At 37.2% G+C, this 27,985-nt stretch overlaps 1 protein-coding gene across 1 annotated transcript in view; it reads left to right on the top strand.

Annotated features, from left to right (window-relative positions):
• The window catches only part of SH3BGRL (SH3 domain binding glutamate rich protein like), a 91,472-nt gene extending 70,313 nt beyond the window's left edge, over window positions 1-21,159 (top strand). Inside the window, exons 2-4 of the mRNA XM_060137259.1 lie at window positions 1,364-1,549; window positions 5,971-6,051; window positions 19,620-21,159. Coding sequence (XP_059993242.1) covers window positions 1,364-1,549; window positions 5,971-6,051; window positions 19,620-19,652 — 300 coding nt within the window. The 3' untranslated portion in view covers window positions 19,653-21,159. The remainder of the gene's footprint in view (window positions 1-1,363; window positions 1,550-5,970; window positions 6,052-19,619) is intronic.
• The last annotated feature ends 6,826 nt before the right edge of the window (window positions 21,160-27,985 follow it).

The following is a 27,985-nucleotide window of genomic DNA, read 5'->3' as shown; positions in this document are numbered from 1 at the left end:
AACAAACAGAACCAATTGGAAGGAATTTATATATCTGAATTTCTCTTTGCAGAAGTTGACTGGGTCACAAATTATAACCTATTTAAAAAGACAAAATACACACCCACACAAGTGTTTATTCATTTAGAGACTTCAATTATGTGTAAGAATTTAGTCATAGAAATTATGAGCATCCATTTAGAAAGTTTCCAAGTTTATTTTGTAATACTGTACCTTTATTGTTCTAGTTCAATATGCTATAATATTTGTGAGCTCATTTTTCACAGCTGGACAATTATATTAAACTTTACTAAGTATATCATGCTTTCACTAAAACCATAGACTGCATGCAATATAGATGGATGTAGTATGCAGCATGTGTGCTGTCAGTATTAAGCTTAGTCTAAGTGGCATCACTCATAGCAATAAGCACTTGCTCTCTCTTTTAAGTTCCTTGCACTCTTGGCTTTGTCATTCACTTGACTCCTCTCACCTGACCACCTTAGCTTCATATTTAAATACCATGTTATAATTGAAAATTTTAATATATCTATGTCTAATACCTCCCTCTAGATTGTAATTTTAGGAGGGAATCTGCTATTTTTCTTTAGACATTTTAAAGAACCTGATAAATTTCTTACATACTTAAGAGGCACCAAAGAAATATTGTTGAATAGCTATTAAATACAGTTTCGGACAATCATTTTAGATTTTAGTGCATCACAGTTGGAACCTCTGTTGATCTTCAATAAAGTGTTAGCTGAGAAAATACGACAGGTTGATTATAAAACAAGACAAAGCCCCATCTTGATTAAATGTGTTGTTGTAGCTCAGCACTTTCATGAAAAAGACTCTTGTTTACTTGTTGTTTCTGTTCCAAATGATGAAAATTGACACATAGAGTCTTGTAACATTCTCAAGGAAATATTCATTTCTGTTAACTGTATGATGCTTATTAAGACAGGAAGTAGACTCAGGTCGTTTGGAATGACTTTCAACAAAGGCTAAAATTAAGAGAGGCTTGTAGATAATCGGGAAACACACCTTGCCACTACTCAAACTTTTGAGTTAATTGCACTTGAGGTTATTGCTATGTATCAGCTATCTTTTCTTCTTCGTGATTAGATGTGAGCATTTCAGTGAAAAAAAGGAAAAGTTGGGTTGATAAAAGGATCTGTGAACTGAAAGCTCTTCAATCCACTTGTGAGACAACATTAACAACAAAATAATAGAGGGAAAACTATGTATCTTCTGTTAAACCACAAATCTTGATCCATGTCTGAATTCATTTCTGCTAGTTCATTAACACATTTTTTGTTGAATATGATAAAAATAATAAAAGCTGTTTGTTCAACAATATAACTTCTTGTCCTTTGGGCCCTAGATTAAGAAGAAACAGCAAGATGTGCTTGGTTTCTTAGAAGCTAACAAAATAGGATTTGAAGAAAAAGATATTGCAGCCAATGAAGAGAATCGGAAGTGGATGAGAGAAAATGTACCTGAAAACAGTCGACCAGCCACAGGGTACCCCTTGCCACCTCAAATTTTCAATGAAAGCCAGTACCGTGGGGTAAGGAACCAATTAAAATTCTTGTTTTTTTTTAAAAATGGATTGCCTCAAACCCATCCACTTTCTTTTACTCCCACCCCATATCTACATACAGTCATTTCTCCTGTTCATCCTCTACATCCATCCTAGGCAGCTAGGGTATTTTGCCTTCTACTAGAAGGCAAATGGATGAGTCATTCACCAAAAAATTATCTGTGAATGTATAAGTACAGACCAGAGCATTTATATTATTTCTGGTATGTCCATGAAGAAGCCACTGAAAACAGGTGAGCTGTTTTACTTATTTAGATTAAAATTAGTTTAAAAAGAGGAATATCTCAGTTTCTGCTTCAAGGTAGTAAAACTTTTATTTGAGTATTATTAATGAATTTTCTTAAAATTTTGAGTTAGCTAATTGAACTAATGTATGGATGAGGGAAACAGGAGTAGAGTTTTTACTTTTTGACTGGTGCTTTCAAGTTTGTCATCTTGGTTAGCCTTCATTTAAACCATGAAGTAGTTCCCTTCAATGTTCATTCACTGTGTATTTAAGTAACATTTGTAGCCTGTGGCCACTCTAGGTACCATGGCAAGTACAAGTATGTATAAAACAAAGCCTCTTTTCTTAAAGAGCTGATTGGGAGTGTTGTGTGGGTAGAATCAAACACACCTGAAACAGAGAGAGTGGTTATGAGGCCACATCCATGTGATGACATGGTACAGAAAGCATATGTAAGGGCTATAGGAATTTCCAGTAAAGAACTGTTTGCTTTGCTGTGTCCTCAGAGTTAGCATAATTGAGGAACAAATGTTTTTAGAGCCAGCAATCCAAATCTTCTAACTCATGTGTTTATATGGGAGTGAGAAGGAGAACACCTAGGGGAGGGTATGGCAAAATTGAGAAGTTCATTAGCATAAAATATTTTCTCTGTGAATTGAATTTGTCACTTCTGAGGAGGGGCCAGAAGATTTCTTCTGCTGCTGCAAACAGGGCCAATGTGTAAAGACATATTATGTAGATAAGGAAAAGACAATTAGGCTATTCATTTAGATGGTGAAACCTCAGTGCTTCTATATTTGAAATTTCTGCAAATTGTCAACTCTCAGGGGCTGAAACAGGCCTCAGAGGTCATCCAGTCCAATCTAAGCCAGCATATATTGTCTTAATCTCTCCTTTTTGAAGCAGGAATTTCAATTTGTTTGACTTTTTAAAAGAAACACATTTTGGGTTATAAGGGTGATGTTTGAGAAGCCAAATTTACCTGGTTTATTTCTCCCTCGGAAGCCATACTATAAGGGAATGGAGTATGTTATGGAAAAAAAGGCAAGTATCACTGAGAAATGGGAAGATGAAAAGGAAGGTGCAGGAGGTGAGATGCAAATCAAACAAATATTTGTTAATGGAAAAGGAATCCATTTTCTATTGAGTGCCTGCTGTGTGCCAGGCACTGAGTTAGGAGTTTCATAACAATAATTAAGATTTGTCCCTATACAGACGTTAGGGAGAAAAGTGTATAGCAACCGTTCATAGAAAGCATATTATATGTCAGCTATTGTGCTACATACTTTATGTGTACTATATTAATCAGTTCTCATACTAATCTCATGAGGTGTAGATATTGTTATTCCTGTTTCATAGATGAAGATATTGAGGCCTAGAAGAGGTTAACTAACTTCCTAAATCATACAATTATTAAGTGATGCAGCTAGAATTTAAACTTAGATCTGTCTTATTCTGAAGTTCTTACTCATTCTATTAAACCACTGTGCTGTTAATTTTCCTGTTTACTCAAAGATCCCATCTTCGTTCTTTTCTTGTTTCATTCTGTATTGTGGGAGGCTGACCTCAGCAAATTATATTTCCCAGTGTCCATTGCCAACTGGCTGCCTATTAGGTTTGGCTGGTAATAGGATGCACTGGTTGGATGAGTGGAGGGCAGGAGGAGAGGAAAAGCCAAGGTATCCCCCCTTTTTCTGGAGGTGTCCATGACAGTGGCTACATCTCCTTTGTGGTACCAGCTCTGTAATACTACCTTCTCCACTTTTCCCTTCAGCAGTAGCTGTGGTAGCAGCTTCCTGCTATTTCTAGTCTCTGGGCTGCCTCACCGTCTCCTGTCTGCCTTTCAGCTCTTTAATCTTTTGTAAGTGGTTCTTCATATTAAATTCCCTTGTTTAAACTGTCCCAAGGTTTCTCAACCTTGGCAATACTGATATGTTGGGTTTATGGGGGCTCCCTTGTGCATTGTAGAATGTTTAGCAGCATCCCTGGCTTCTATCCATGAGTGCTAGTAGCACCCTCCCAGTTGTGAAAAAACAAAAATGTTTCCAGATTTTGCGAGACATCCCTGGGGGAAAATTACCTCCTTTTTTAGAATCATTGAGCTATAGCTTAGGTTCTATTTCCAGATTAAAATGTAACTGAAACAATTACCCTGCCAACATAAATGAAGCTCTGCTATAAACGATACAAAATTTTTAAGGGTAATCTATGTTCTGAAAGAGCTTATGCTGTGTATATGAAGAACTAAAGCACATTTTCATGAAATAATTAATATGATACAAATATATGGTAGAATACATTCTGGATTAATGTTGTTGGAATCCCAAATATGTAAATAAAGTATATTTTCCTCAAGAGAATTCCTATAGAAGAAGCAGACTATGTTTTGTTTACTCTTGTATTCTTAGCACCAGGAACAGTGATTGGCATGTAGTAGGTGCTCAATACATATTTGTACAATAAATTAATTAATCCTGATTAATTGAGAAGATGATATTCTTTTCTCTCAGAGCTACAAATCTGTTTCTGTGTGCTAAGTTCAGGGCCAACAAATAATGTACTGTGATTCCCCAAACACCTGAAGCAGAGATAACTAGATTACCCTACATAGTATTTTATGATCAGATTTCAATGTATTTGAAGATCTACTTTCTTGCACATGAGTTTAAAGATTGACACAGACTGTTTTTATTGATTTGATTATAGTAAGAAATGTCTCTTGTATAACTGTTACGTTCTTTTAACTAGCATTTTGAGGTTACTTCCAAGTGGCTGAGTATAGATATGATGTATATTGCTTGTTTACCTTGAGTAACTTATAGGTCATGTGTCTCAGTATGGATTTTGTATCAAGATCCAGTTAGTTTCACTTTTGAATAGTGAGTTTAAAGAATATAGGAGGCTGGTCATAAATGCCTGTTGTTTATGATTTAATCCTTTGTCAACATCTAGGGTACACAAAAAGATGCTTTGAGACAATCCTTGAGGAGATCTCTGTGGCTCTAAACAATACTGACTGTGTTAAAAGAGTCCCTAAATGAGAGAAATTCTGATGTTTCTTGAGTTAGGGGTCAGATTTAGGGTCATCAATGGCTTGAGAGACCATAAACTTTATACCTCCAGATCCTCCAAGTACCAGGAACTATATATGCTAGAAAAGAACCTTGTAATTGGTGATCTGTTGGTGAGGCAATCTCTACAGAAGCCAGCAAATTATGAGTTCATTTTACCTCTAATAACTCAGCCAAAATGCCAAGCTTATCTCTGTGTTTTTGCGTTTTTTTAGAGAAAATTTGAAACACTTTATTATTTTTTTAATTTTTAATTTTTTAAATTTTTTTGGCCATGTCATGAGGCATTTGGGATCCCCGACCAGGGATAGAAACTGTGCCCCCTGCATTGGAAGGGCAGAGTCTTAACCACTGGACCACCAGGGAAGTCCCTCTCTGTGTGTTTTAAGTCAAACAAACTAAGGCCAGGTATAGACAATGGCTGTGTTTTCTAAGTATATTTGCTATTTATTATATGTCATAGTCAAATGTAGGCAGTTCGGTTGTTACTTTTGGAGCATGCATGGTGGTTTAGAGGATGACAATGGGAAGCCCAACTGAATTTAGTCACGTGAAGCTTTTATTGGATCCCCGGATTGTTTGCTCTTCCAGTCATATTTCATGAAAATCTCATACCCTTCCTCTGAACACAGCACAGATTTACTATTCTTATGGCCATGGGATAGCTAAAATCTGGTCTGCTGTAGGTTCTGAGGGCATCTCTACCTTAATGAATAATGCAAGAGAAATAATGGCAAACTGGAACAATAGCCTCCTCCCAAAAGTAAGCAACATCTTACTGGCAAATAGTTGGCTGCTTTGGGCTATGGAGAAAGCTGCTTGCCCTGAGGCAGATTTAAGTTCTATGCAGTATGAAATAAGTCCTTTTGCTATTTCTGTCTCACAGATCAGCATATCTTCTAACCCACATTAGTTGAGATCCAATGAGCCTTGACTCTTTACTACTCCTTCCAGAATTCTAGCATTATTGAAGTTAGCTAGCCTGTTTGCCTTCAAAGATATTGACCAGTCAGATAATTTTGAATTAATTTCCCCTTTTCTTTCCTTTGTTGGCTGTATATTGCTAATTCTTGTTGCCTTCTTTTATCAAGGACTATGATGCCTTCTTTGAAGCCAGAGAAAATAATGCAGTGTATGCCTTTTTAGGCTTGACAGCCCCACCTGGTTCAAAGGTATGATTCATTTTTCCCCTTCTTTATAGGCCATTTTATTGCTGCTGGGTTTTTTTAATCAGTAAGATTTGCACTTTATTAAGTACTCAGATTAAGCCAGAGGCAGTGCAACATAGCTAAAAGGAAATGTCCCTGCTCCGCATATACTTAATCCCTAGTAGGGAAGACAGATGTGCATAATTAAATACATAAAGTATGTGGATAGAAGGTAGGCCGAGTGACTTCCCTATCAAGCTGCCCAAGGCAGCAAATTTCTCATTGACCCATTCACAAATAAGTGGTTAACAATTTTAAAGACACCATTATTCCAGTTGCCATGTATGGTATTACGTGGACAGAAAGCATCTTAGTTCAAAGTAATCTTCTTGTTAGTATCTATTGTCCTTGTGTGACATCAAATGCTAGAGTCACCTATTCAAATTAACTAAGAGCATTTGAGTATCAAAACTCATCACTAAATTGCTGGCTGAATTTGGAGCTTTTCCCCTGCCAACAACAAATTAATTTTTCAAGTGGTGGTGTTCCCAGGGAAGATCATACAAAGAAAAATATAAAAAATTAAGTTGCCTGTTTAAAAAAATGTCTCAGAGCTATGGACTTTAAATATACGTTTGCCTTTTACCATATTTCTTCTCCACAAAGGCTGGTTTAATCAAAGTGTATGTCCCCTGCTCTATCATTTTACATTTTGTTCTCAGAAGCTAATTTTTGTTAAACAGATTCTTCTAACTCCAGCTCCTTCTCCAGTTTTGAGAGTCTGTGTTATTGTCTGTATTTTCACTAGAGACTGTTTAGAGGCATTGTTGTCTGAGTCACTATGAAATTCCGTTTTCTTGCCAAACTTTCTTTTCCCATGGATAAAATGTCTTATTTTAGGCTTTGTATAATCTAAGTTGTAGGAAATCTTAGGTAAGGCATTTTTATTTAAACAAGTTAGTAAAACCCAAGTTAAGTCATTGATTTCAGTGCATATTGGAGGAAGTATAAAAGGAAAGATAGTCTGTTTTCTGTGACTGATGACTCTCTTTCCTTCAGTGAAAAGTATGAGCCATTCATTCATTTATTCATTCAATAAATATTTACTGAGTGTCAAACATTGACTTGATACTGATGATAGGGCAAATACGGAGAATACAACATAATCTCTACCTTCAAAGTGTTTATAACCTAGTGAGGAACATGTATATGAATAATTATACAATAAATATGTCTACAAATAATTATGATATAGTATGGTAAATTTTGTATGGTTGGTATGAATAAAGTACAGTAAGCATCCAAAGGAAATAATCATAAATTACTACTAAGGAGTTTGGGGAAGGTTCCACAGAGGAATTGGCATTTGAGCTGTTACGGATTCTAAAACACTGAAGTAACACTAGGCGTCTTTCACAGTGGCTGCAATAGGAACCACTGCATTGGGATGTACCTGCACCCAATGGTATGTTCAGGGAGCAGAGTATAATGCAACATGAATCTGCTATAGAACATATTAAATAAGGGAGATGCATTAGGAGGTAATATTGGCTAGGTAGGGTGGGGCCAGATTATGAATACTGTGCTAGATACTTTCGGCTTTATTCTCTAGGCATCTAAAAGCCATGGTAGGGAATGAGAGAAGACAATGATGTGATTATCTTTGTATTTTAAGATGTGATTTGATCTATGTCTCAAGAAAATAAATTTGGCAGATGTGTGGATTGTGAAACATTGGAGAAATGAGATATTAGAGATGGGCTGACCCATTAGAGTGTTCCTTAAGAGTCCAGAAAAGCAATGGAGAAGGCCTAAAGTGGGACTGCAGTTACAGAAAGGAAAAGATGGATTTAGGAGACACAGAAAAATCACTTGTGATAGGATTTGACAATTTATGAGATGTTTATGTATGGAAAGAACTGGGAAGGATTGAAGCTATCTCTGAGGCTTCTAACCTGGGTGATAGGGAAATGAAGCAAAAGTCATGGAGGAAACAGAAAAGTGAGTGATCCAAGGGAGGAGTTAGTCTTGGAAAAGAGAGGGCATGCAGTTTTCTTCTGAGACTGGATGGAATGAAGAGAGAAGGATAAAAATAGAAATTTTAATGTGTGGGGAGGTTAGGGAAGTTCACATTTGAAAATGTCTTATCTTTAGTATGAGGTAAGAAGAATGATCATCTGCTAGGAGTGATGGGAAATTTGAGAATTGAAAAGATGCATTTGCTGAAAATAAGCTAAAGAGTAGGCGAAGATCATGAATGGAAGGATGACTGAGCAAGATAAAATTCCCTGTTGAAGTTAGAGTTGATGAGCCCACAGTGGAACCAGTCAGCTTGTTTACAGTGTTTTTTTTTTTCATCCTTGTTTAACCCTAGAAGTAGGAATAGAGTAAAAGGACAGCAGATGTTATCAAGGATTGAACTAGAGGGAGCTGATAGATCGGGATAAAGAAAAGAGGTCTGGAATTGACAGTGGAGTTGAAGGGTGGATTGGTAATAGGGAGATTTTGAATGTTAGTATTTAATAGGTTTTCCCCAAGATTAAAAGTGATAAATTTGATATCAGAAGGATGATTTTTCTATCCTTCAGCTCAGCTTTCAGAGTTTTCCCCTTTAATTTAATAGGACAATAAGTCTTCCAGAAAGAACTGGCTGAAAAGAAAGTATACGCAATAAGAAATACAACTAATTAACCCGCATTGGAAAAGTGCATTCATAATAAAAAGAAATGTGATAAAATGAGATACAATATTCATCTGTGAAGTTAACAAAGATAAAACAAAGTGATAATGCTCAGTGCTGAGAAGTGTGCATTAAAACATATTCTCTCATATATTACTGGTGATGATATAAATTGGTACTACTGTTTGAAAACCAAAATAGCAAATATATATCAAGGACCTCAAAAATGTTTATACTTCTTCATCCAGTAATTGTACTGGGTAGTAAGGCCTAATGAAATAATTCATACATGGAAAAGTCTTTATGGATAAAAAAATAAATCAAAATGTTATTTTTAATCTTAAAAAATTTGAAAACAAGTTAAATGTCTAAAAATAGGGTCAACAGAAATGATTTATCCACTGAGTGAACTCATGCTCTCATTAAAAAATGAGAGTTTGTGAAAAGATACATTATAATGAGCTACAGAACTGTTTTTACTGTGTAATTAGCATTCTATTGATAATTACATTTAAAATCTATGTACAAGACAAAAAGAGACTGAAAGGAACCATAGCTAATAATATGAATGTTTTTCTTTTTTCTCCATTTATTTATTTTCCAAATAATTAGAATACATTCTCTTTACATTTAAAAATTATTGAAAGCCAGTGCACTGGAAAGCTTGATTTAAAAGTACCCAATGGCAAATATTTCTATAAGGCAAGGAATCCTCTGTAAGACAAATAATTTTTTTTTATTCTTTTGTATATTAGATGCAGTTAAACATGGTATATAAATATTTGCTCTTTACTCTTCTATTAATACAGAAGATAATTTCATAGCACTAGCATTTCTTATATTGCAGTATAGTTGATAGTTTTGATATGGAATAAAATAACTGATATATATATATATTTTTTTAACATCTTTATTGGGGTATAATTGCTTTACAATGGTGTGTTAGTTTCTGCTTTATAACAAAGTGAATCAGTTATACATATACATATGTTCCCATATGTCTTCCCTCTTGCGTCTCCCTCCCTCCCACCCTCCCTATCCCACCCCTCCAGGCTGTCACAAAGCACCGAGCCAATATCCCTGTGCCATGCGGCTGCTTCCCACTAGATATCTACCTTACTACGTCTGTTAGTGTGTATATGTCCATGACTCTCTCTCGCCCTGTCACAGCTCACCCTTCCCCCTCCCCATAACCTCAAGTCCGTTCTCTAGTAGGTCTGAGTCTTTATTCCTGATTTAACCCTAGGTTCTTCATGACATTTTTTTTTCTTAAATTCCATATATATGTGTTAGCATACGGTATTTGTCTTTTTCTTTCTGACTTACTTCACTCTGTATGACAGACTCTAGGTCTATCCACCTCATTACAAATAGCTCAATTTCGTTTCTTTTTATGGCTGAGTAATATTCCATTGTATATATGTGCCACATCTTCTTTATCCATTCATCCGATGATGGGCACTTAGGTTGTTTCCATCTCCGGGCTATTGTAAATAGAGCTGCAATGAACATTTTGGTACATGACTCTTTCTGAATTTTGGTTTTCTCAGGGTATATGCCCAGTAGTGGGATTGCTGGGTCATATGGTAGTTCTATTTGTAGTTTTTTAAGGAACCTCCATACTGTTCTCCATAGTGGCTGAACCAATTCACATTCCCACCAGCAGTGCAAGAGTGTTCCCTTTTCTCCATACCCTCTCCAGCATTTATTGTTTCTAGATTTTTTGATGATGGCCATTCTGACTGATGTGAGATGATATCTTATTGTAGTTTTGATTTGCATTTCTCTAATGATTAATGATGTTGAGCATTCTTTCATGTGTTTGTTGGCAGTCTGTATCTCTTCTTTGGAGAAATGTCTATTTAGGTCTTCTGCCCATTTTTGGATTGGGTTGTTTGTTTTTTTGTTATTGAGCTGCATGAGCTGCTTGTAAATTTTGGAGATTAATCCTTTGTCGGTTGCTTCATTTGCAAATATTTTCTCCCATTCTGAGGGTTGTCTTTTGGTCTTGTTTATGGTTTCCTTTGCTGTGCAGAAGCTTTGAATTTTCATTAGGTCCCATTTGTTTATTTTTGTCTTTATTTCCATTACTCTAGGAGGTGGGTCAGAAAGGATCTTGCTGTGATTTATGTCATAGAGTGTTCTGTCTATGTTTTCCTCTAAGAGTTTGATAGTTTCTGGCCTTACATTTAGGTCTTTAATCCATTTTGAGCTTATTTTTGTGTATGGTGTTAGGGAGTGATCTAATCTCATACTTTTACATGTACCTGTCCAGTTTTCCCAGCACCAGTTACTGAAGAGGCTGTCCTTTCTCCACTGTACATTCCTGCCACCTTTATCAAGGATAAGGTGACCATATCTGCGTGGGTTTATCTCTGGGTTTTCTATCCTGTTCCATTGATCTATCTTTCTGTTTTTGTACCAGTACCATACTGTCTTGATTAATGTAGCTTTGTAGTATAGTCTGAAGTCAGGGAGTCTGATTCCTCCAGCTCCTTTTTTCGTTCTCAAGATTGCTTTGGCTATTCGGGGTCTTTTGTGTTTCCATACAAATTGCGCAATTATTTGTTCTAGTTCTGTGAAAAATACCAGTGGTAGTTTGATAGGGATTGCATTGAATCTATAGATTGCTTTGGGTAGTAGAGTCATTTTCACAATGTTGATTCTTCCAATCCAAGAACATGGTATATCTCTCCATCTATTTGTATCATCTTTAATTTCTTTCATCAGTGTCTTATAATTTTCTGCATACAGGTCTTTTGTCTCCTTAGGTAGGTTTATTCCTAGATATTTTATTCTTTTTGTTGCAATGGTAAATGGGAGTGTTTTCTTGATTTCACTTTCAGATTTTTCATCATTAGTATATAGGAATGCCAGAGATTTCTGTGCATTAATTTTGTATCCTGCCACTTTACCAAATTCATTGATTAGCTCTAGTAGTTTTCTGGTAACATCTTTAGGATTCTCTATGTATAGGATCATGTCATCTGCAAACAGTGACAGCTTTACTTCTTCTTTTCTGATTTGGATTCCTTTTATTTCCTTTTCTTCTCTGATTGCTGTGGCTAAAACTTCCAAAACTATGTTGAATAAGAGTGGTGAGAGTGGGCAATCTTGTATTTTTCCTGATCTTAGTGGAAATGCTTTCAGTTTTTCACCATTGAGGATGATATTTGCTGTGGGCTTGTCATATATGGCCTTTATTATGTTGAGGAAAGTTCCCTCTATGCCTACTTTCTGCAGGGTTTTTATCATAAATGGGTGTTAAATTTTATCAAAAGCTTTCTCTGCATCAATTGAGATGATCATATGGTTTTTCTCCTTCAATTTGTTAATATGGTTTATCACATTGATAGATTTGAGTATATTGAAGAATCCTTGCATTCCTGGAATAAACCCCACTTGATCATGGTGTATTATCCTTTTAATGTGCTGTTGGATTCTGTTTGCTAGTATTTTGTTGAGGATTTTTGCATCTATGTTCATCAGTGATATTGGCCTGTAGTTTTCTTTCTTTGTGACGTCCTTGTCTGGTTTTGGTATCAAGGTGATGGTGGCCTCGTAGAAGGAATTTGGGAGTGTTCCTCCCTCTGCTGTATTTTGGAAGAGTTTGAGAAGGATAGGTGTTAGCTCTTCTCTAAATGTTTGATATAATTCACCTGTGAAGCCATCTGGTCCTGGGCTTTTGTTTGTTGGAAGATTTTTAATCACAGTTTCAATTTCAGTGCTTGTGATTGGTCTGTTCATATTTTCTATTTCTTCCTGATTCAGTCTTGGCAGGTTGTGCATTGTTAAGAATTTGTCCATTTCATCCAGATTGTCCATTTTATTGGCATAGAGTTGCTTGTAGTAATCTCTCATGATCTTTTTTATTTCTGCAGTGTCAGTTGTTACCTCTCCTTTTTCATTTCTAATTCTATTGATTTGAGTCTTCTCCCTTTTTTTCTTGATGAGTCTGGCTAGTGGTTTTTCTATTTTGATTATCTTCACAAAGAACCAGCTTTTAGTTTTATTGATCTTCGCTATTGTTTCCTTCATTTCTTTTTCATTTATTTCTGATCTGATTTTTATGATTTCTTTCCTTCTGCTAGCTTTGGGGATTTTTTGTTCTTCTTTCTCTAATTGCTTGAGGTGCAAGGTTAGGTTGTTTATTCGAGATGTTTCCTGCTTCTTAAGGTGGGCTTGTATTGCTATAAACTTCCCCCTTAGAACTGCTTTTGCTGCATCCCATAGGTTTTGGGTCGTTGTGTCTCCATTGTCATTTGTTTCTAGGTATTTTTTTTATTTCCTGTTTGATTTCTTCAGTGATCACTTCATTATTAAGTAGTGCATTGTTTAGCCTCCATGTGTTTGTATTTTTTACAGATCTTTTCCTGTAATTGATATCTAGTCTCATGGCGTTGTGGTCAGAAAAGATACTTGATACAATTTCAATTTTCTTAAATTTACCAAGGCTTGATTTGTGACCCAAGATATGATCCATCCTGGAGAATGGTCCATGAGCACTTGAGAAAAATGTGTATTCTGTTGTTTTTGGATGGAGTGTCCTATAAATATCAATTAAGTCCATCTTTTTTAATGTATCATTTAAAGCTTGTGTTTCCTTATTTATTTTCATTTTGGATGATCTGTCCATGGGTGAAAGTGGGGTGTTTAAGTCCCCTACTATGAATGTGTTACTGTTGATTTCCCCTTTTATGGCTGTTAGTATTTGCCTTATGTATTGAGGTGCTCCTATGTTGGGTGCATAATTATTTACAATTGTTATATCTTCTTCTTGGATCGATCCCTTGATCATTATGTAGTGTCCTTCTTTGTCTCTTTTAATAGTCCTTATTTTAAAGTCTATTTTGTCTGATATGAGAATTGCTACTCCGGCTTTCTTTTGGTTTCCATCTGCATGGAATATCTTTTTCCATCACCTTACTTTCAGTCTGTATGTGTCTCTAGGTCTGAAGTGGGTCTCTTGTAGACAGCATATATAAGCGTCTTGTTTTTGTATCCATTTAGCCAATCTGGGTCTTTTGGTGGGACATTTAGTCCATTTACATTTAAAGTAATTATCGATATGTATGTTCCTATTCCCATTTTTTAAATTGTTTTGGGTTCGTTATTGTAGGTTTTTTACTTCTCTTGTGTTTCTTGTCTAGAGAAGTTCCTTTAGCATTTGTTGTAAAGCTGGTTTGGTGGTGCTGAACTCTCTCAGCTTTTGCTTGTCTGTAAAGGTTTTAATTTCTCCATTAAATCTGAATGAGATCCTTGCTGGGCAGAGTAGTCTTGGCTGCAGGTTTTTCTCCTTCATCACTCTCAGTATGTCTTGCCACTCCCTTCTGGCTTGTAGGGTTTCTGCTGAGAAATCACCTGTTAACAATATGGGGATTCCCTTATGTGTTATTTGTTGTTTTTCCCTTGCTGCTTTTAATATGCTTTCTTTGTATTTAATTTTTGACAGTTTGATTAATATGTGTCTTGGCGTATTTCTCCTTGTATTTATCCTGTATGGGACTCTCTGTGCTTCCTGGACTTGATTAACTATTTCCTTTCCCATATTAGGGAAGTTTTCAACTATAATCTCTTCAAATATTTTCTCAGTCCCTTTCTTTTTCTGTTCTTCTTCTGGAACCCCTATAATTCGAATGTTGGTGCATTTAATCTTGTCCCAGAGGTCTCTGAGACTGTCCTCAGTTCTTTTCATTCTTTTTTCTTTCTTTTGCTCTGCAGTAGTTATTTCCACTATTTTATCTTCCAGGTCAGTTATCCGTTCTTCTGCCTCAGTTATTCTGCTATTGATCCCATCTAGAGGACTTTTAATTTCATTTATTGTGTTGTTCATCATTGCTTGTTTCATCTTTATTTCTTCTAGGTCCTTGTTAACTGTTTCTTGCATTTTGTCCATTCTATTTCCAAGATTTCGGATCATCCTTACTATCATTATTCTGAATTCTTTTTCAGGTAGACTGCCTATTTCCTCTTCATTTGTTAGGTCTGGTGCATTTTTATCTTGCTCCTTTATCTGCTGTGTGTTTTTCTGTCTTCTCATTTTGCTTATCTTACTGTGTTTGGGGTCTCCTTTTTGCAGACTGCAGGTTCGTAGTTCCCGCTGTTTTTGATGTCTGTCTTCAATGGCTAAGGTTGGTTCAGTGGGTTGTGTCGGCTTCCTGGTGGAGGGGACTAGTGCCTGTGTTGTGGTGGATGAGGCTGGATCTTGTCTCTCTAGTGGGCAGGTTCACGTCTGGTGGTGTGTTTGGGGGTGTCTGTGGCCTTATTATGATTTTAGGCAGCCTCTCTGCTAATGGGTGGGGTTGTGTTCCTGTTTTGCTAGTTGTTTGGCATAGGTTGTCCAGCACTGTGGCTTGCTGGTCGTTGAGTGAAGCTGAGTGCTGGTGTTAAGATGGAAGTCTCTGGGAGATTTTTGCCGTTTGATATTATGTGGAGCTGGGAGGTCTCTTTTTGACCAGTGTCCTGAAGTTGGCTCTCCTACCTCAGAGGCAGAGCCCTGACTCCTGGCCGGAGCACCAAGAGCCTTTCATCCACACAGCTCAGAATAAAAGGGAGAAAAAGTAGAGAGAATTATTATAAGTATGAGGAAAGAAAGAAGGAAAGGAGGGAAGGAAGGAAGGAAGGAAGGAAGGAAGGAAGGAAGGAAGGAAGGAAGGAAGAAAGAAAGAAAGAAAGAAGGAAAGAAGGAAAGAAGGGAGGGAGAGAGGGAGGGAGGAAGGAAGGAAGGAGGGAAAGAAGGAAAAAAGAAAGAAAGAAGATACAGTAAAAATAAAATAAAGTATAATAAAGTTATTGAATTAAAAAATTCTTATTTAGAAAAAAAAATAGGGACGGATAGAACCTTAGGACAAATGTTGGAAGCAAAGCTATACAGACAAAATCTTACACAGAAGCATACACATACACCCTCACTAAAAGAGGTAAAGGGGGAAAAATCATAAATCTTGCTGTCAGAGACCACCTCCTCAATTTGGGATGATTCGCTGTCTAAAGGAGGGAAGGAAGGAAGGAAAGAAAGAAAGAAAGAAAGAACGAAGGTAAAATATAATAACGTTATTAAAATTAAAATTAATTATTAAGAAAAAAATTTAAAAAAACCATGGACGGATAGAACCCTAGGACAAATGGTGGAAGCAAGACTATACAGAGAAGATCTCACACAGAAACATACACATATACATTCACAAAAAGAGGAAAGGGGAAAAAAATATCATAGATCTTGCTCCTAAAGTCCACTTCCTTAATTTGGGATGATTGGTTGTCTATTCAGGTATTCCACAGATGCAGGGTATATCAAGTTGATTGTGGAGCTTTAATCCGCTGCTTCTGAGGCTGCTGGAAGAGATTTCCCTTTCTCTTCTTTGTTCTCACAGCACAGGGGCTCAGCTTTGGATTTGGCCCTGCCTCTGCGTGTAGGTCGCTGGAGGGCGTCTGTTTTTTGCTCAGATAGGACGGAGTTAAAGGAGCCGCTGATTCGGGGGCTCTGGCGCACTCAGGCCTGCGGGGAGGGAGGGGCACGGAGTGCGGGGCGGGCCTGCGGCGGCAAAGGCCGATGTGACTTTGCACCAGCCTGAGGCCCGCCGTGCGTTCTCCCGGGGAAGTTGTCCCTGGATCCCGGGAACCTGGCAGTGGCGGGCTGCACAGGCTCCGCGGAAGAGGGGTGTGGAGAGTGACCTGTGCTCGCACACAGGCCCCTTGGTGGCGGCAGCAGCAGCCTTAGCGTCTCCCGCCCATCTCTGGGATCCGCGCTTTTAGCCACGGCTCGCGCCCGTCTCTGGGGTTCGTGCTTTTAGCCGCGGCTCGCGCCCGTCTCTGGAGTTCCTTTAAGCAGCGTTCTTAAACCCCTCTCCTCACGCACCAGGAAACAAAGAGGGAAGAAAAAGTCTCTTGCCTCTTCGGCAGGTGCAGACTTTTCCCCGGACTCCCTCCCGTCTAGCCGTGGTGCACTAACCCCTTCAGGCTATGTTCAAGCCGCCAACCCCAGTCCTCTCCCAGCGCTCCGTCCGAAACCGAAACCCGAGCCTCAGAGCCTCAGCTCGCAGCCCCGCCCGCCCCAGCGGGTGAGCAGACAAGCATCTCGGGCTGGTGAGTGCCGGTCGGCACCGATTCTCTGTGCGGGAATCTCCCCGCTTTGCCCTCCGCACCCGTTGCTGTGCACTCCTCCGCGGCTTCGAAGCTCCCCCCTCCGCCTCCCGCAGACTCCGCCCGCGAAGGGGCTTCCTAGTGTGTGGAAACTTTTCCTCCTTCACAGCTCCCTCCCACTGGTGCAGGTGCCGTCCCTATTCTTTTGTCTCTGTTTTTTCTTTTTTTCTTTTGCCCTACCCATGTACGTGGGGAGTTTGTTGCCTTTTGGGAGGTCTGAGGTCTTCTGCCAGCCTTCAGTAGGTGTTCTGTAGGAGTTGTTCCACGTGTAGTTGTATTTCTGGTGTATCTGTGGGGAGGAAGGTGATCTCCGCGTCTTACTCTTCCGCCATCTTCCTCTCCATTCTCTAACTGATATATTTTTACTAAAAAATAAAAATCCAGTGATATTCATGTTGAGAGGAATACCACTCCTCTGGAAAAGCCGTGTTCACTAGTAGGTTGAGGGTATAGAACATGCTGGTTAAAGAAGTGTTCTTATTGGCTTTGGTTAAACCATCTAGCTTTAGGGAGGGGCCATGAAAATCTGCTTCTGCTGTGAGATTTGAAGCATTCCTATTTCCAGTAAGCCCATCCCATTTTATTGCATCTCCAAGAGAAACTGTATGTTAATAACACTTAGCTGTGGTGTTGGTCTTAGTGACTAGGCAGAAAGTGGAAAGGAAAACGTTAGGAAAGAAGTCTGGATACCTGCAATGGACTAAGCATTGAGCTACACAGTTCACATTCATCTCATTTTATCTTTACTTCGTCCTTATGTGCTAGGTGTCCTCAGTACCATTTTACAGAGGAGGAAACTAATGATTAGATAATTTAAGTAATTTGTCCAAGGCTACATAATAATTCAGTAGCAGATATGGAATTTGAACCCGGGATTATCTAACTCAAAACCAATGCATTTATAGAATGATGTATATAGTGGGAGTAGAGGGTGAGAACACATCATATGCCTGTTTCTAGAGCTCTCTGGTTGATTAAATAACTCATGATACTATAAATACTGACTACTTACTTTTAGATAATAATAAAGCTTGTAGCACAATTTACATATTTGATGAATAAAACACAATTAGAAAAGTAAATAATTTAAATATGATGTATTCTTAAATACAAATTACAAAGAAGTTTGAATTGCCTTTTGTTTTGGATTTTTATGCTAGTAATTTCTTCCATTAAAAAGGATAAGTGAGAGCTAAGGAATTTATGACAAATTACAACAAAGATTGATAAGTGTAACTTTAGGGAACTAGGCTGTCTCCAAAATACTAGTTACTCAGAGGCATTACATGCTCATAAGAAGAAGGACTTCACATTATCATGTGTTCACATTTTTATACCACTGCTTCCCCACCTATATATGCTATGCTATTGAGGGGTTTTATTTATTTTTATTTTTTATATTTATTTATTTATTTATTTATTTTTAGCTGTGTTGGGTCTTCGTTTTGGTGCACAGGATTCTCACTGTGGTGGCTTCTCTGATTGCGGAGCATGGGCTCTAGGCATGCGGGCTTCAGTAGTTGTGGCACGTGGGCTCAGTAGTTGTGGCTTGCGGGCTCTAGAGCACAGGCTCGGTAGTTGTTGCGCATGGGCTTAGTTGCTCCACGGCATGTGGGGTGTTCCTGGACCAGGACTCGGACCCGTGTCCCCTGCATTAGCAAGCGGATTCTTAACCACTGTGCCACCAGGAAAGCCCCACTGAGGGGTTTTAGTATAAAATTCACTGTGTTGTGTGAGGAAGTTTTTGGAAGCTTGTTCTATAAAATGAAACAAAATACATAATGTGGGTCTAAGATATATTCATTTAGACAGCCAAACACCATGTTAGAAATTTCAAAAGAGCTTAGGGAAGTTTGTTTTTGGTTTTTGACTAAGAGTTTTTGAAGGTGAGTCAGTAGTGTATTACATATGTTTTGTTAAGGATGTATTAAGAATGAATTACACTGTCCTCTGGTTTCCTTCTTTCTATCATTTCTACCTCTCTCTCTTTTTTTTTTTTTGGTAAAAATATAGCATCTTTTTGTTTGTTTTTTCCCCTTCTTCTGGGGTTAGCATTAGAGGCTTATTTTGGAATATGCAGCTGCTGTCACTCCTCCTGAGACTGTCAAGTACTCAATTAGTGACAGATGTTTAGAGTGACATTGTCTAGCATACATGATTTCTACAGCTCAAGTCTGAGGTTTCTTTCACCAGAGTCACTCTTGCCACCCATCCTTATTTCCAGAAACTTTCCTTGACGTGTATTTTGTGTTAAGTACTATGTTAAGTGCCAGAGCACGCCTATAGGTCAGAGTTCCTATGCTAGAAGTACTCACCATCCACAGGAATAGAAAGACAACCTTACCTCTTCGAGCCTACTGCCATGAAATTTAAAAGCAACAATACTTTGGCAAATAACACATTTTCTAAGTAGCTTAATCCTTAAACAAAACTCACGTGACTGTAACTATAGGTGACAATGTTTTTGAACACTTAATTTTTGTGAAAAATCATTCAAAATGGAACTTAGCTACTTTTAAATAAAATGTCAACTATAATTGTAAATCACTTGCTTTTATGGAATTATAGACAGTCCTCTATGACATCTGTTTCTAGGCAGAAGTTTCTATTTTTTAATTTTTCTATTAAGAATTTTTAAGCAGTCTTTTCTGGCGGCTATTTTTCTGATTTTGAATATTCTTAGCAATTTGAGGTAATATAGTCTAACCAAAATACACATGGATGCCTGCTTTGTGATATTTAAATCTGTGTTGTTTGTTTTTCATTTCAGGAAGCAGAAGCTCAGGCAAAGCAGCAAGCATGAACCTTAAACATTCTGCCTTAAGCATCCTGACAAAGGAGTCTCCACTGCTTTTTATAAAATAGCAAAATTATCTTGGCTTCAAAAGAAATAGGCTTAATGTTGAAATAATAGATAGTTGTTGTTTTCACATGCAAACAATCAAAATGAATACATAATTAAAATGTGAACATTATGATGAGGAGAATGGGAGATGAACTTAAAATTTTAAGAGGTGTCATGGAATAGTATTGTTGTCTGCTAAGGCATTTTATGTACTTCAGTGATTTTAAAAAGCAAACACCTGTTCCCTTTTTTGATATTATTATTGCAGCTTAAGTATATCTGTAACTCTACATTAAGTAACTTTAAAAGATGAGTGAGAAAGAATCTGTCTCTTGTTCCCAAATTGCCTCAATTTTAGTGAACAAAAATATGTACCTTTTTGATGTGAAATTATTGTGATTAAAAAGTAGTTGCAGATAATGTTTATGATATGTCAGACATTGTAATTTCTGATGGTAATTATAACATTTACATTCTTTTGTAGTTAAAACTTCTATGTACTGAACCACAGGTTTTCTAGGCTTCTAAATGTAGCCTTTCATTGCATGTTTCAGTGATCGGAACAGATGACCTCCCACCAAAATAAAGATGTATTCAGTTGACAAATTTCTTGCTTAACTACACAGCTATGATGCAATCATGTTACTAAGTTGCTTGCCCCAGTGAAATATGCATATGTATGCTATGGAAGTATGATGGCAAATAAGTTAAAAACGGCATCCTTTTGCAAAGAGTTCAGACTTTTTTTTTTTTTTTTTTTTTTTTTTGTGGTACGTGGGCCTCTCACTGTTGTGGCCTCTCCCATTGCGGAGCACAGGCTCCAGACGCGCAGGCTCAGTGGCCATGGCTCATGGGCCTAGCCACTCTGCGGCATGTGGGATCTTCCCGGACCGGGGCACGAACCCATGTTCCCTGCATCGGCAGGCGGACTCTCAATCACTGCGCCACCAGGGAAGCCCCAGAGCTCAGACTTTTAATTAAATATTTTAAAATAGGCTGGAACTCATTTTTCCCCTTTTAAAACCACTTGTGATCACGAATGCCACTATCTCTCAGATATTTAATCTTTTGGTTTCAGCTTAGGCATATATTGTATGAGTACATTAATCTAAGCAGAGAAAATCTTTTCTATGCCTCTATTCCAGTGAATAGCGTAAGTATCAGATAAAAGGATCAATTTAAAAAATGTTAATTTTGAAAACTTCTAAGAAGATAAGAAACATTATGGCCTAAATCACCCAGAAGACACATATATTGTACTTTAGTTCCACATTAATATTGTACTTTAGTTTCACATTACTAAAAGCAAACACCTTTTACTTTAAATTACTTTATCATATCATTTGATGTATGCAAGTCTGTGCTCTTTGCCAAAATCAATATACAATGAAGACATGGCTTTGTTTACTGAGATTCAAACATGATGCAATGCTTTAAAATAAACTCAGTACTGTCAGAAACATAATTTTTGTGTTCGTGTTCATGGAGTTTCTAAATAGTGTAATAATAATTTTAGAAGGGTAATATATTTTTTAGATGGTGGGGAAGGAGAAAAGAGAAAATAATAGAAAGAAAATAATTTGAATAAACTTTCTAAATTTCCTATTTAGGACTCTGAATTTTGCAATACACACTAGAATCAAACAACTAATCCATTTTTTTGTGTACAAAAATATGCTATGGAGAACTCTAAAGTAAACAAGGTATCTTGTAATAAATTCTGGAAAATGCTAAAACATTTTTCAATATTTTCTCCTGAGCTATATCAAATGCAGATGATGATACTTGCAATATTTTATGTGGGCATTTTTACTTTAATATCAAATAAGTTAACACTGTCAAAAATAGACATTCTTTAAAAACAGATGACATTTTTGAGATGTGTATATCTACTAGACTATACCTTACAATTAGCATATATGTATATTTAAAGTAAAATGTTTTATTGAGTCTTGCCAAATTGAAATCTTTCTTTTTGTCAGCTGAATACTATATGTCCTGTAGATACAAGAAAAGCAAGTGAAATTCTGAATATTAGAGAGCTGCCTTCAAGGCTATGCTGACGCCCCCCCCCACTTTTTAAAATTTTTATTTTATTTATTCATTTTTTGTCTGTGTTGGGTCTTCATTGCTGCACATGGGCTTTCTCTAGTTGTGAGCGGGGGCTACTCTTTGTTGTGGTGCACGGGCTTCTCATTGCAGTGGCTTCTCTTGTTGCAGAGCACAGGCTCTAGGTGTGTGGGCTTCAGTAGTTGTGGCTCATGGGCTCTAGAGTGCAGGCTCAGTAGTTGTGGCACGTGGGCTTAGTTGCTCTGCAGCATGTGGGATCTTCCCGGACCAGGGATCAAACCTGTGTCCCCTGCATTGGCAGGTAGATTCTTATCCACTGCGCCACCAGGGAAGACCCTGAGGCCTCTTTTAAGAAGGACTAAAGATGTTTCACTGTCCTAAAGACACACTAAACTCCAAGAGATAGTAGGAAGCTGCAATAACTAAGCCAGTGAAACCAGTACACAAGCCTGAAAGCAAAGCAGCGGGAAGGTGGGGTTTGGGTCTCTGGTATTCCATGAGCAACAGAGCCCCTGCTTTCCTAAATTGCTCTTGATTCAACTTTCTGAGGTTGGGAGTGTATACTCATTTTCTGAGATACCTACTCCCCAAAGTCTCCACCTCCATCGGTGTGCTGGTCTGCTCTGTTCCCTCCAATTACCAAGCAGCACACTAAGCAGGGTAGTAGCATGGTTCCCCACTGTTAAAGCTCTCTTGGTTTCCAGAACCAAGAAACAAGAAGCTTTAGAAACAGCTTCATTAGTAGTAGTAGTAGTAGTATTTAGGGAACAATATATAACCATCTACTTGTATGTATGAAATTAAACCAATATAGATACAGATGTGTGTGTGTGTATGTATATGTGTGTATATATATATATATGTATGTATATGTGTATATATATATATATATTCACACAGCACCATCTACTATGACTCTTGGGGTATGTTAGGGAGTTAAGCAGGATTGCAAAATTCTTTTTGCTCTACTAAGGTTTTCCAGAAATGCCTATAAGGGAAGAGGTTTTTGGAAGCAGGGAGAAAAATTCCTAACTTCCTCCTGACAGGCAGGAACCCCAGGATTGAATGGAATTCCTTGTATCACGTGACTATTCTAGCTGGTGTGGGAAATGCCTTCATTTCCTAATGGCTCATTCAAGCTTCCAGATTATGGAACCTAATGGTGATCATGCAAGAAGTATCTGGAGAGCGGGAGCAGGCATCTTACTCTTGCTAGGCAGCCTTTTAAATTAAGATTATTTTCAGCATAAGATGACAGACCACTAAGCGTTTCTCCCATCCCACTTCTGTCACTTGTACTAGAAGAAGTGCTCTTCAGTCCCCTTGTTATGACACCCCATAACCTTTATGCTTCATTTTTTAAAACCACTATATGAAATATAAAGAGGATTCCTCTGGACAAAAAAAAAGGATCTAGAAACTCTGCAATTGAGGGGTCTTATATGCAAAGGGATAAATGTTAGTACCCCAAGGAAGAGGACTGTATAAATACAGAGGGGTTTTATATGCATATTAACCTTATTTATAATTTTGGGTCTCTTTATTTCTTCCTGTGGAATTAAGTTAACATCTGGTGTCATTTCTTATTCCAGTATAGCTATATGCCCTTAGGACAACTTCCAGAACTTTCAGTTACTTTTGAATTTTCTTCAGTCAAATTGCTGTTTTGATGGGGGAATTTCTGCCATACTCCTTACTACACCATTACAAAAGCACAGCATGATTGTTTTTCATGATAAAATATATCTCATTTTCTCATTTCCTCCACAAGTTAAAACATTTTAACATTAGTTTTCTTTGGCTCTAACATGCTTGGAATGTCCATGGAAATATAGTATGCCTTCAGTCCCTCCAACCTATCATGCCATGGGATTTATGAGAAAAATAAGTTTCCTCAAAGTTTTAGCAAAATGACACAGCCTTAAAAGTAGGTGATCTTCCTAGGTTTCTTATTAAAATATACTGTGGGAAGGTTAACCTCATGACCAAAGTTAAAAATGAAAGGACAAAGAAAAGGTCTCAATTTCAGAAATTGTTCAAGTCATTGAGATTCTTGAAGACCTTGAGTTATTAATTCATATTACTACTGGAGTAATTAATTTGCATTACTGCTGAATTAATGTAGGAGAAGAGACAGAGAGACAGAAGTGGGTACTTGTTTTAGCAACTTAATTTCTACTCTCCCACTTTTAAGTAAAGAAAAAAGAGCTACAGAGCATATAGAGCACCTTTTCCTTCTTCACTTTTTTCTTCACTTGAATCCTAATTATTTAGATTGTGACTGGGCATAGTGAAGGCTGTGAATCAACTCTGGGCATTCTGCTAGGTCATATGCCTACATAATTTTACTTAATCTTCACAACAGTCATGAGAAGTAGGTGTAATGGTTAAATTTATGTGTTAATTTGGCTAGGCTAAAATTCCCAGATATTTGGTCAAACACCAGTCTAGATGTTGCTGTGAAAGTATTTTTTTAGATGTGGTCAACATTTAAATCAACAGACTGAGTAAAACAGGTCACACTCCATACTGTGGGCAGACCTTTTCCAATTAGTTGAAGGCTTTAAGAGAAAAAGATCTAGACCTCCTGAGGAAGAAGGAATTATGCCTCCTGACTGCCTTTGGAATCAAGATTGCAACGTCAACTGTTGCTGGAATTTCCAGCTTGCTGTCCTGCTTTGCAAATTTCAAACTTTCAGACTTGCCAACTACTACAATCACATGAACCAATTATTTTAAATGGATGTATGTGTTTTTTCTATTGGTTCTGTTTCTCTGGAGAACCCTAACTAATACAGTAGATATTATTATCTCCATATTTTTTATGGAAAAACTGAAGTTCTATAACTTGCTTGGGTCACACAGCTGGGAAATGGTAGTTACCTAAGTCTTAGTAACTCTAACATCTGTAGTTTTTCGTCACCCTAAAAATTATCATGAAAGGAATCTTCATTTTCTGCCCATCTCTACTCTTAGGGCCCATATATGAAATAAATACATTTCTGAAAAATTGACTATAAAGTCAAATTCTGGGGCTTGAATACTTTTGTAAAATTTACTTACATTTAAAAATTAAATCCTGGTCCTACTGAATATTGCTGTTGCTATGACAGCATAAAGTCTGAGCTGTGAAATGGAATTCTGAGGCAAATACATGCAAGCAATTTAGAAAAACAAAGAGGAAGTATAGATTTTACTTCAACGATTTTGCTTGTCCAATTTAAATTTGTCTCTTCACTCACAAAGCATTTTGATTCTTATGCTGACTTTATCAGCTCACTCAGGTGAAAAAGTCAAATAAGGTATTGGATTGACAGCTTCTGGCCTGACTTCAATTGATTAAGTCAGTCAAAACAAGCAGGTTTGTTCATATAGATGGAGCTTGGGATAAATTATGGATAATTCCATTTCTTTTCATTTTACTCTCAATAGAGGAAACATATGCAAATCACATGTGGTTTTAGCTATTTCTAAGTATTAGTAAAATATTAAGTGAAAGCATTGGAGAAGACTGTGCATTAAATTTATAATAACTAGCTTGAAGTGGAGGTGGGAAAAACCACAAAGTAAGCACCTGGTATAGTGACTGACACCTCAGCAAGTGGTACATCAGTCTACGTAGCTGATGGCAAATAGCCTTTCCAACTCCATTCTACATATTTTGTTTGCTGCAATGGATTTGATATGCTCTGAGGAAATAAAAAATGCATTCCTGGTCATCAAAGAACTTTGTTTTAAAAATCTTTTTCTCTACATTTTATAATGTCTAAATTTTAAGGTGCTACTATGAGGGGTAATTATAATTAATCATTCAACCCATATTTTTAGTCACATACTGTATATTGATAGCAGGCACATTTTTAGGGGTGAGAATACTGCCATGAACAAGACATTATCTCTACTTTTAAGAAACTAATAGTGTAGTGTGGGATGATGTACAAATTGCTAGGCATTTCTAATACAGAAAGGTAAGTGGTGCTAAGAGAAGATTTAGGAGCGATACCTCATTATGTGTTGTATGTAGGAGGTGATCAGGCATACTTTCCTATAGGAAGTGATATATAAACTAAGACATAGAGGCTAAGAAGGAGTTAGGTATAAAAGTAAGGGGAGTGCAGCAGTGTGTTCCCCGGCTTGGATACGAGAGACATCATGGAGCGTTAAAGAAACTATAAGTACATCAGCATGGCTAAGGTAGAGACTATCCGTGGTCAGCACACATATTACAAATATGAGGGTGCTTGTGATAAGAAGCTAGGGAGGTAGGCAAGTCTTATATATATATATGTTTGTTTGTTTTGGCTGCGTTGGGTCTTAGTTGCAGCACGTGGGATCTTTCGTTGCAGTGTGCAGGCTCCAGACCACACGGGCTGTGTAGTTTGCTGCACGCAGGCACTCTAGTTGAGGAATGTGGGCTCAGTAGTTGTGGTGCGCGGGCTTAGTTGCTCTGCGGCGGCATGTGGGATATTAGTTCTGGGACCAGGGATCAAACCCATGTCCCCTGAATTGGAAGGCGGATTCTTTACCACTGGACCACCAAGGAAATCCCTTTAATATATTTTTATTCTTCTTTGAAACTTCCTACTGCCATTATTTGGCAGTCTGCTTTTGTAATGAGTGGTCCATGTAATTTTTTTCAGTTTAAAAATTAATTAATAGATTACTTTTTAGAGCAGTTTTAGGTTTAAAGAAAAATTGAGCAGAAAGCACAGAGCGTTCTCACATATTCCTCTCCATCTCCCAGTTTCCAGTATTATTAACATCTTGCATTATTGGAGTATATTTTGTTATGATTGATGAACCAATATTGATAAATTATTATTTACTTAAGTTCATAGCTTACATTAGGCTTTACTCTGTATTTTACAATTCTATGCGTTTTGACAAATGTGTAATGTCATATCCATTAGAGTGTTATAATGTTACATTACATTACAGTAACAATAATTTCATTGCCCTAAAAGTCCCTTCTCTTCCACCTATTCATCCCTCCCTCCCTGCCCCATTCAAGTCATTTGATTTTCTATCTGCTCAGAAATTAATTGCATTTACTCATTTACTCATATGCTTTACATTTTACTTGATGTACTTTTTTACTTTTTTAAAAAAATGTTACATTCCTTAAGATTGGAAAGGATTTTAAGAGATCGTGTAGCCCAGGGATGTTAAATAAATTGCCCAAAAGTTTTCCTTACCCATTCCATTGTCCATGGAAAATATTGTTAAAGGATCATAGTGCTCTTTCCTACTGTGCGTCAGAATCCTTCTAAACACATTACTTTAGAAAGGCAATAACACTCACCAGATTTGGCACAAGAGTTAAAACCTATTTGCTACTTTAATCTTTTCTAAACCAACCTCATTTTACCAAAAAGGAAATTGAAATCCAGAAAACTCAATTGATTTACCCTAGGACACAAAGCTGGTAACTTGCAAAATAAGAATATTTTGCAAGTTACGTATTCAAGAGTCTAGGGTTTCTTACTCAATCCAGTGATGTTTCTACTATGCCTCTCTTAGGGTCATCTTGAAAAAGAAGTTGGTGAAGTGACAAAAAAATCATTATAAAGGGCATACTTCAAGATTTTTTTCAAAAACATGCATTTCTATTTCCAATACTGATCACTTCTGGTTACGAAGCAATCACCAGTTAGTGCTTTTTAAAGCTGATCGGTACAACTTTTTCTTCAAGGTAAATATGAAGTAGGTGCCCGGTATGGAAGACATGCACGTGGAGTTTTTCTGATTAAAATAGGTGTGTGTTTATATTTGTATTTGGGGGAATATGAGTCATGCTGGCTCTACTTTCTCCCCCGTACTCTGCCAAACATCAAATAATTCTAGGGAACTCCTAAGACTCTAACAAGAATAGTTTGAAAGCCTTTGCACTAGAGGAACAAGTATTTATGCCTAAGGAATTATTAACTGTATATATTCATACTTTACAATATATTTCCACATCTCAGATACCATATATCTTTTCTTAACACAAAGGCTCATAGACTGATGTATCGATTATCTCCCCAAATTATTCCAACAAATTATTAATGACTCATCTTTATAATGTACTTGATTTAATAAACAGACTTCATATTAGATAATTAAATCAGGTCAAAGCTGCTATAGGAGACTATCTCTGTATAAGTAAGGTAAGATTATTGAAATATACCTTGCTTACTTATGCTATGTTATACACAATACTTCTGTTTTTTAAAAACTAA

The sequence above is a fragment of the Lagenorhynchus albirostris genome, chromosome X (assembly GCF_949774975.1).
Source record: "Lagenorhynchus albirostris chromosome X, mLagAlb1.1, whole genome shotgun sequence".
Lineage (NCBI taxonomy): Eukaryota > Metazoa > Chordata > Mammalia > Artiodactyla > Delphinidae > Lagenorhynchus > Lagenorhynchus albirostris.
The sequence above is the reverse complement of the archived record's forward strand: the minus strand, read 5'-3'. Positions and strand labels throughout refer to the sequence as shown.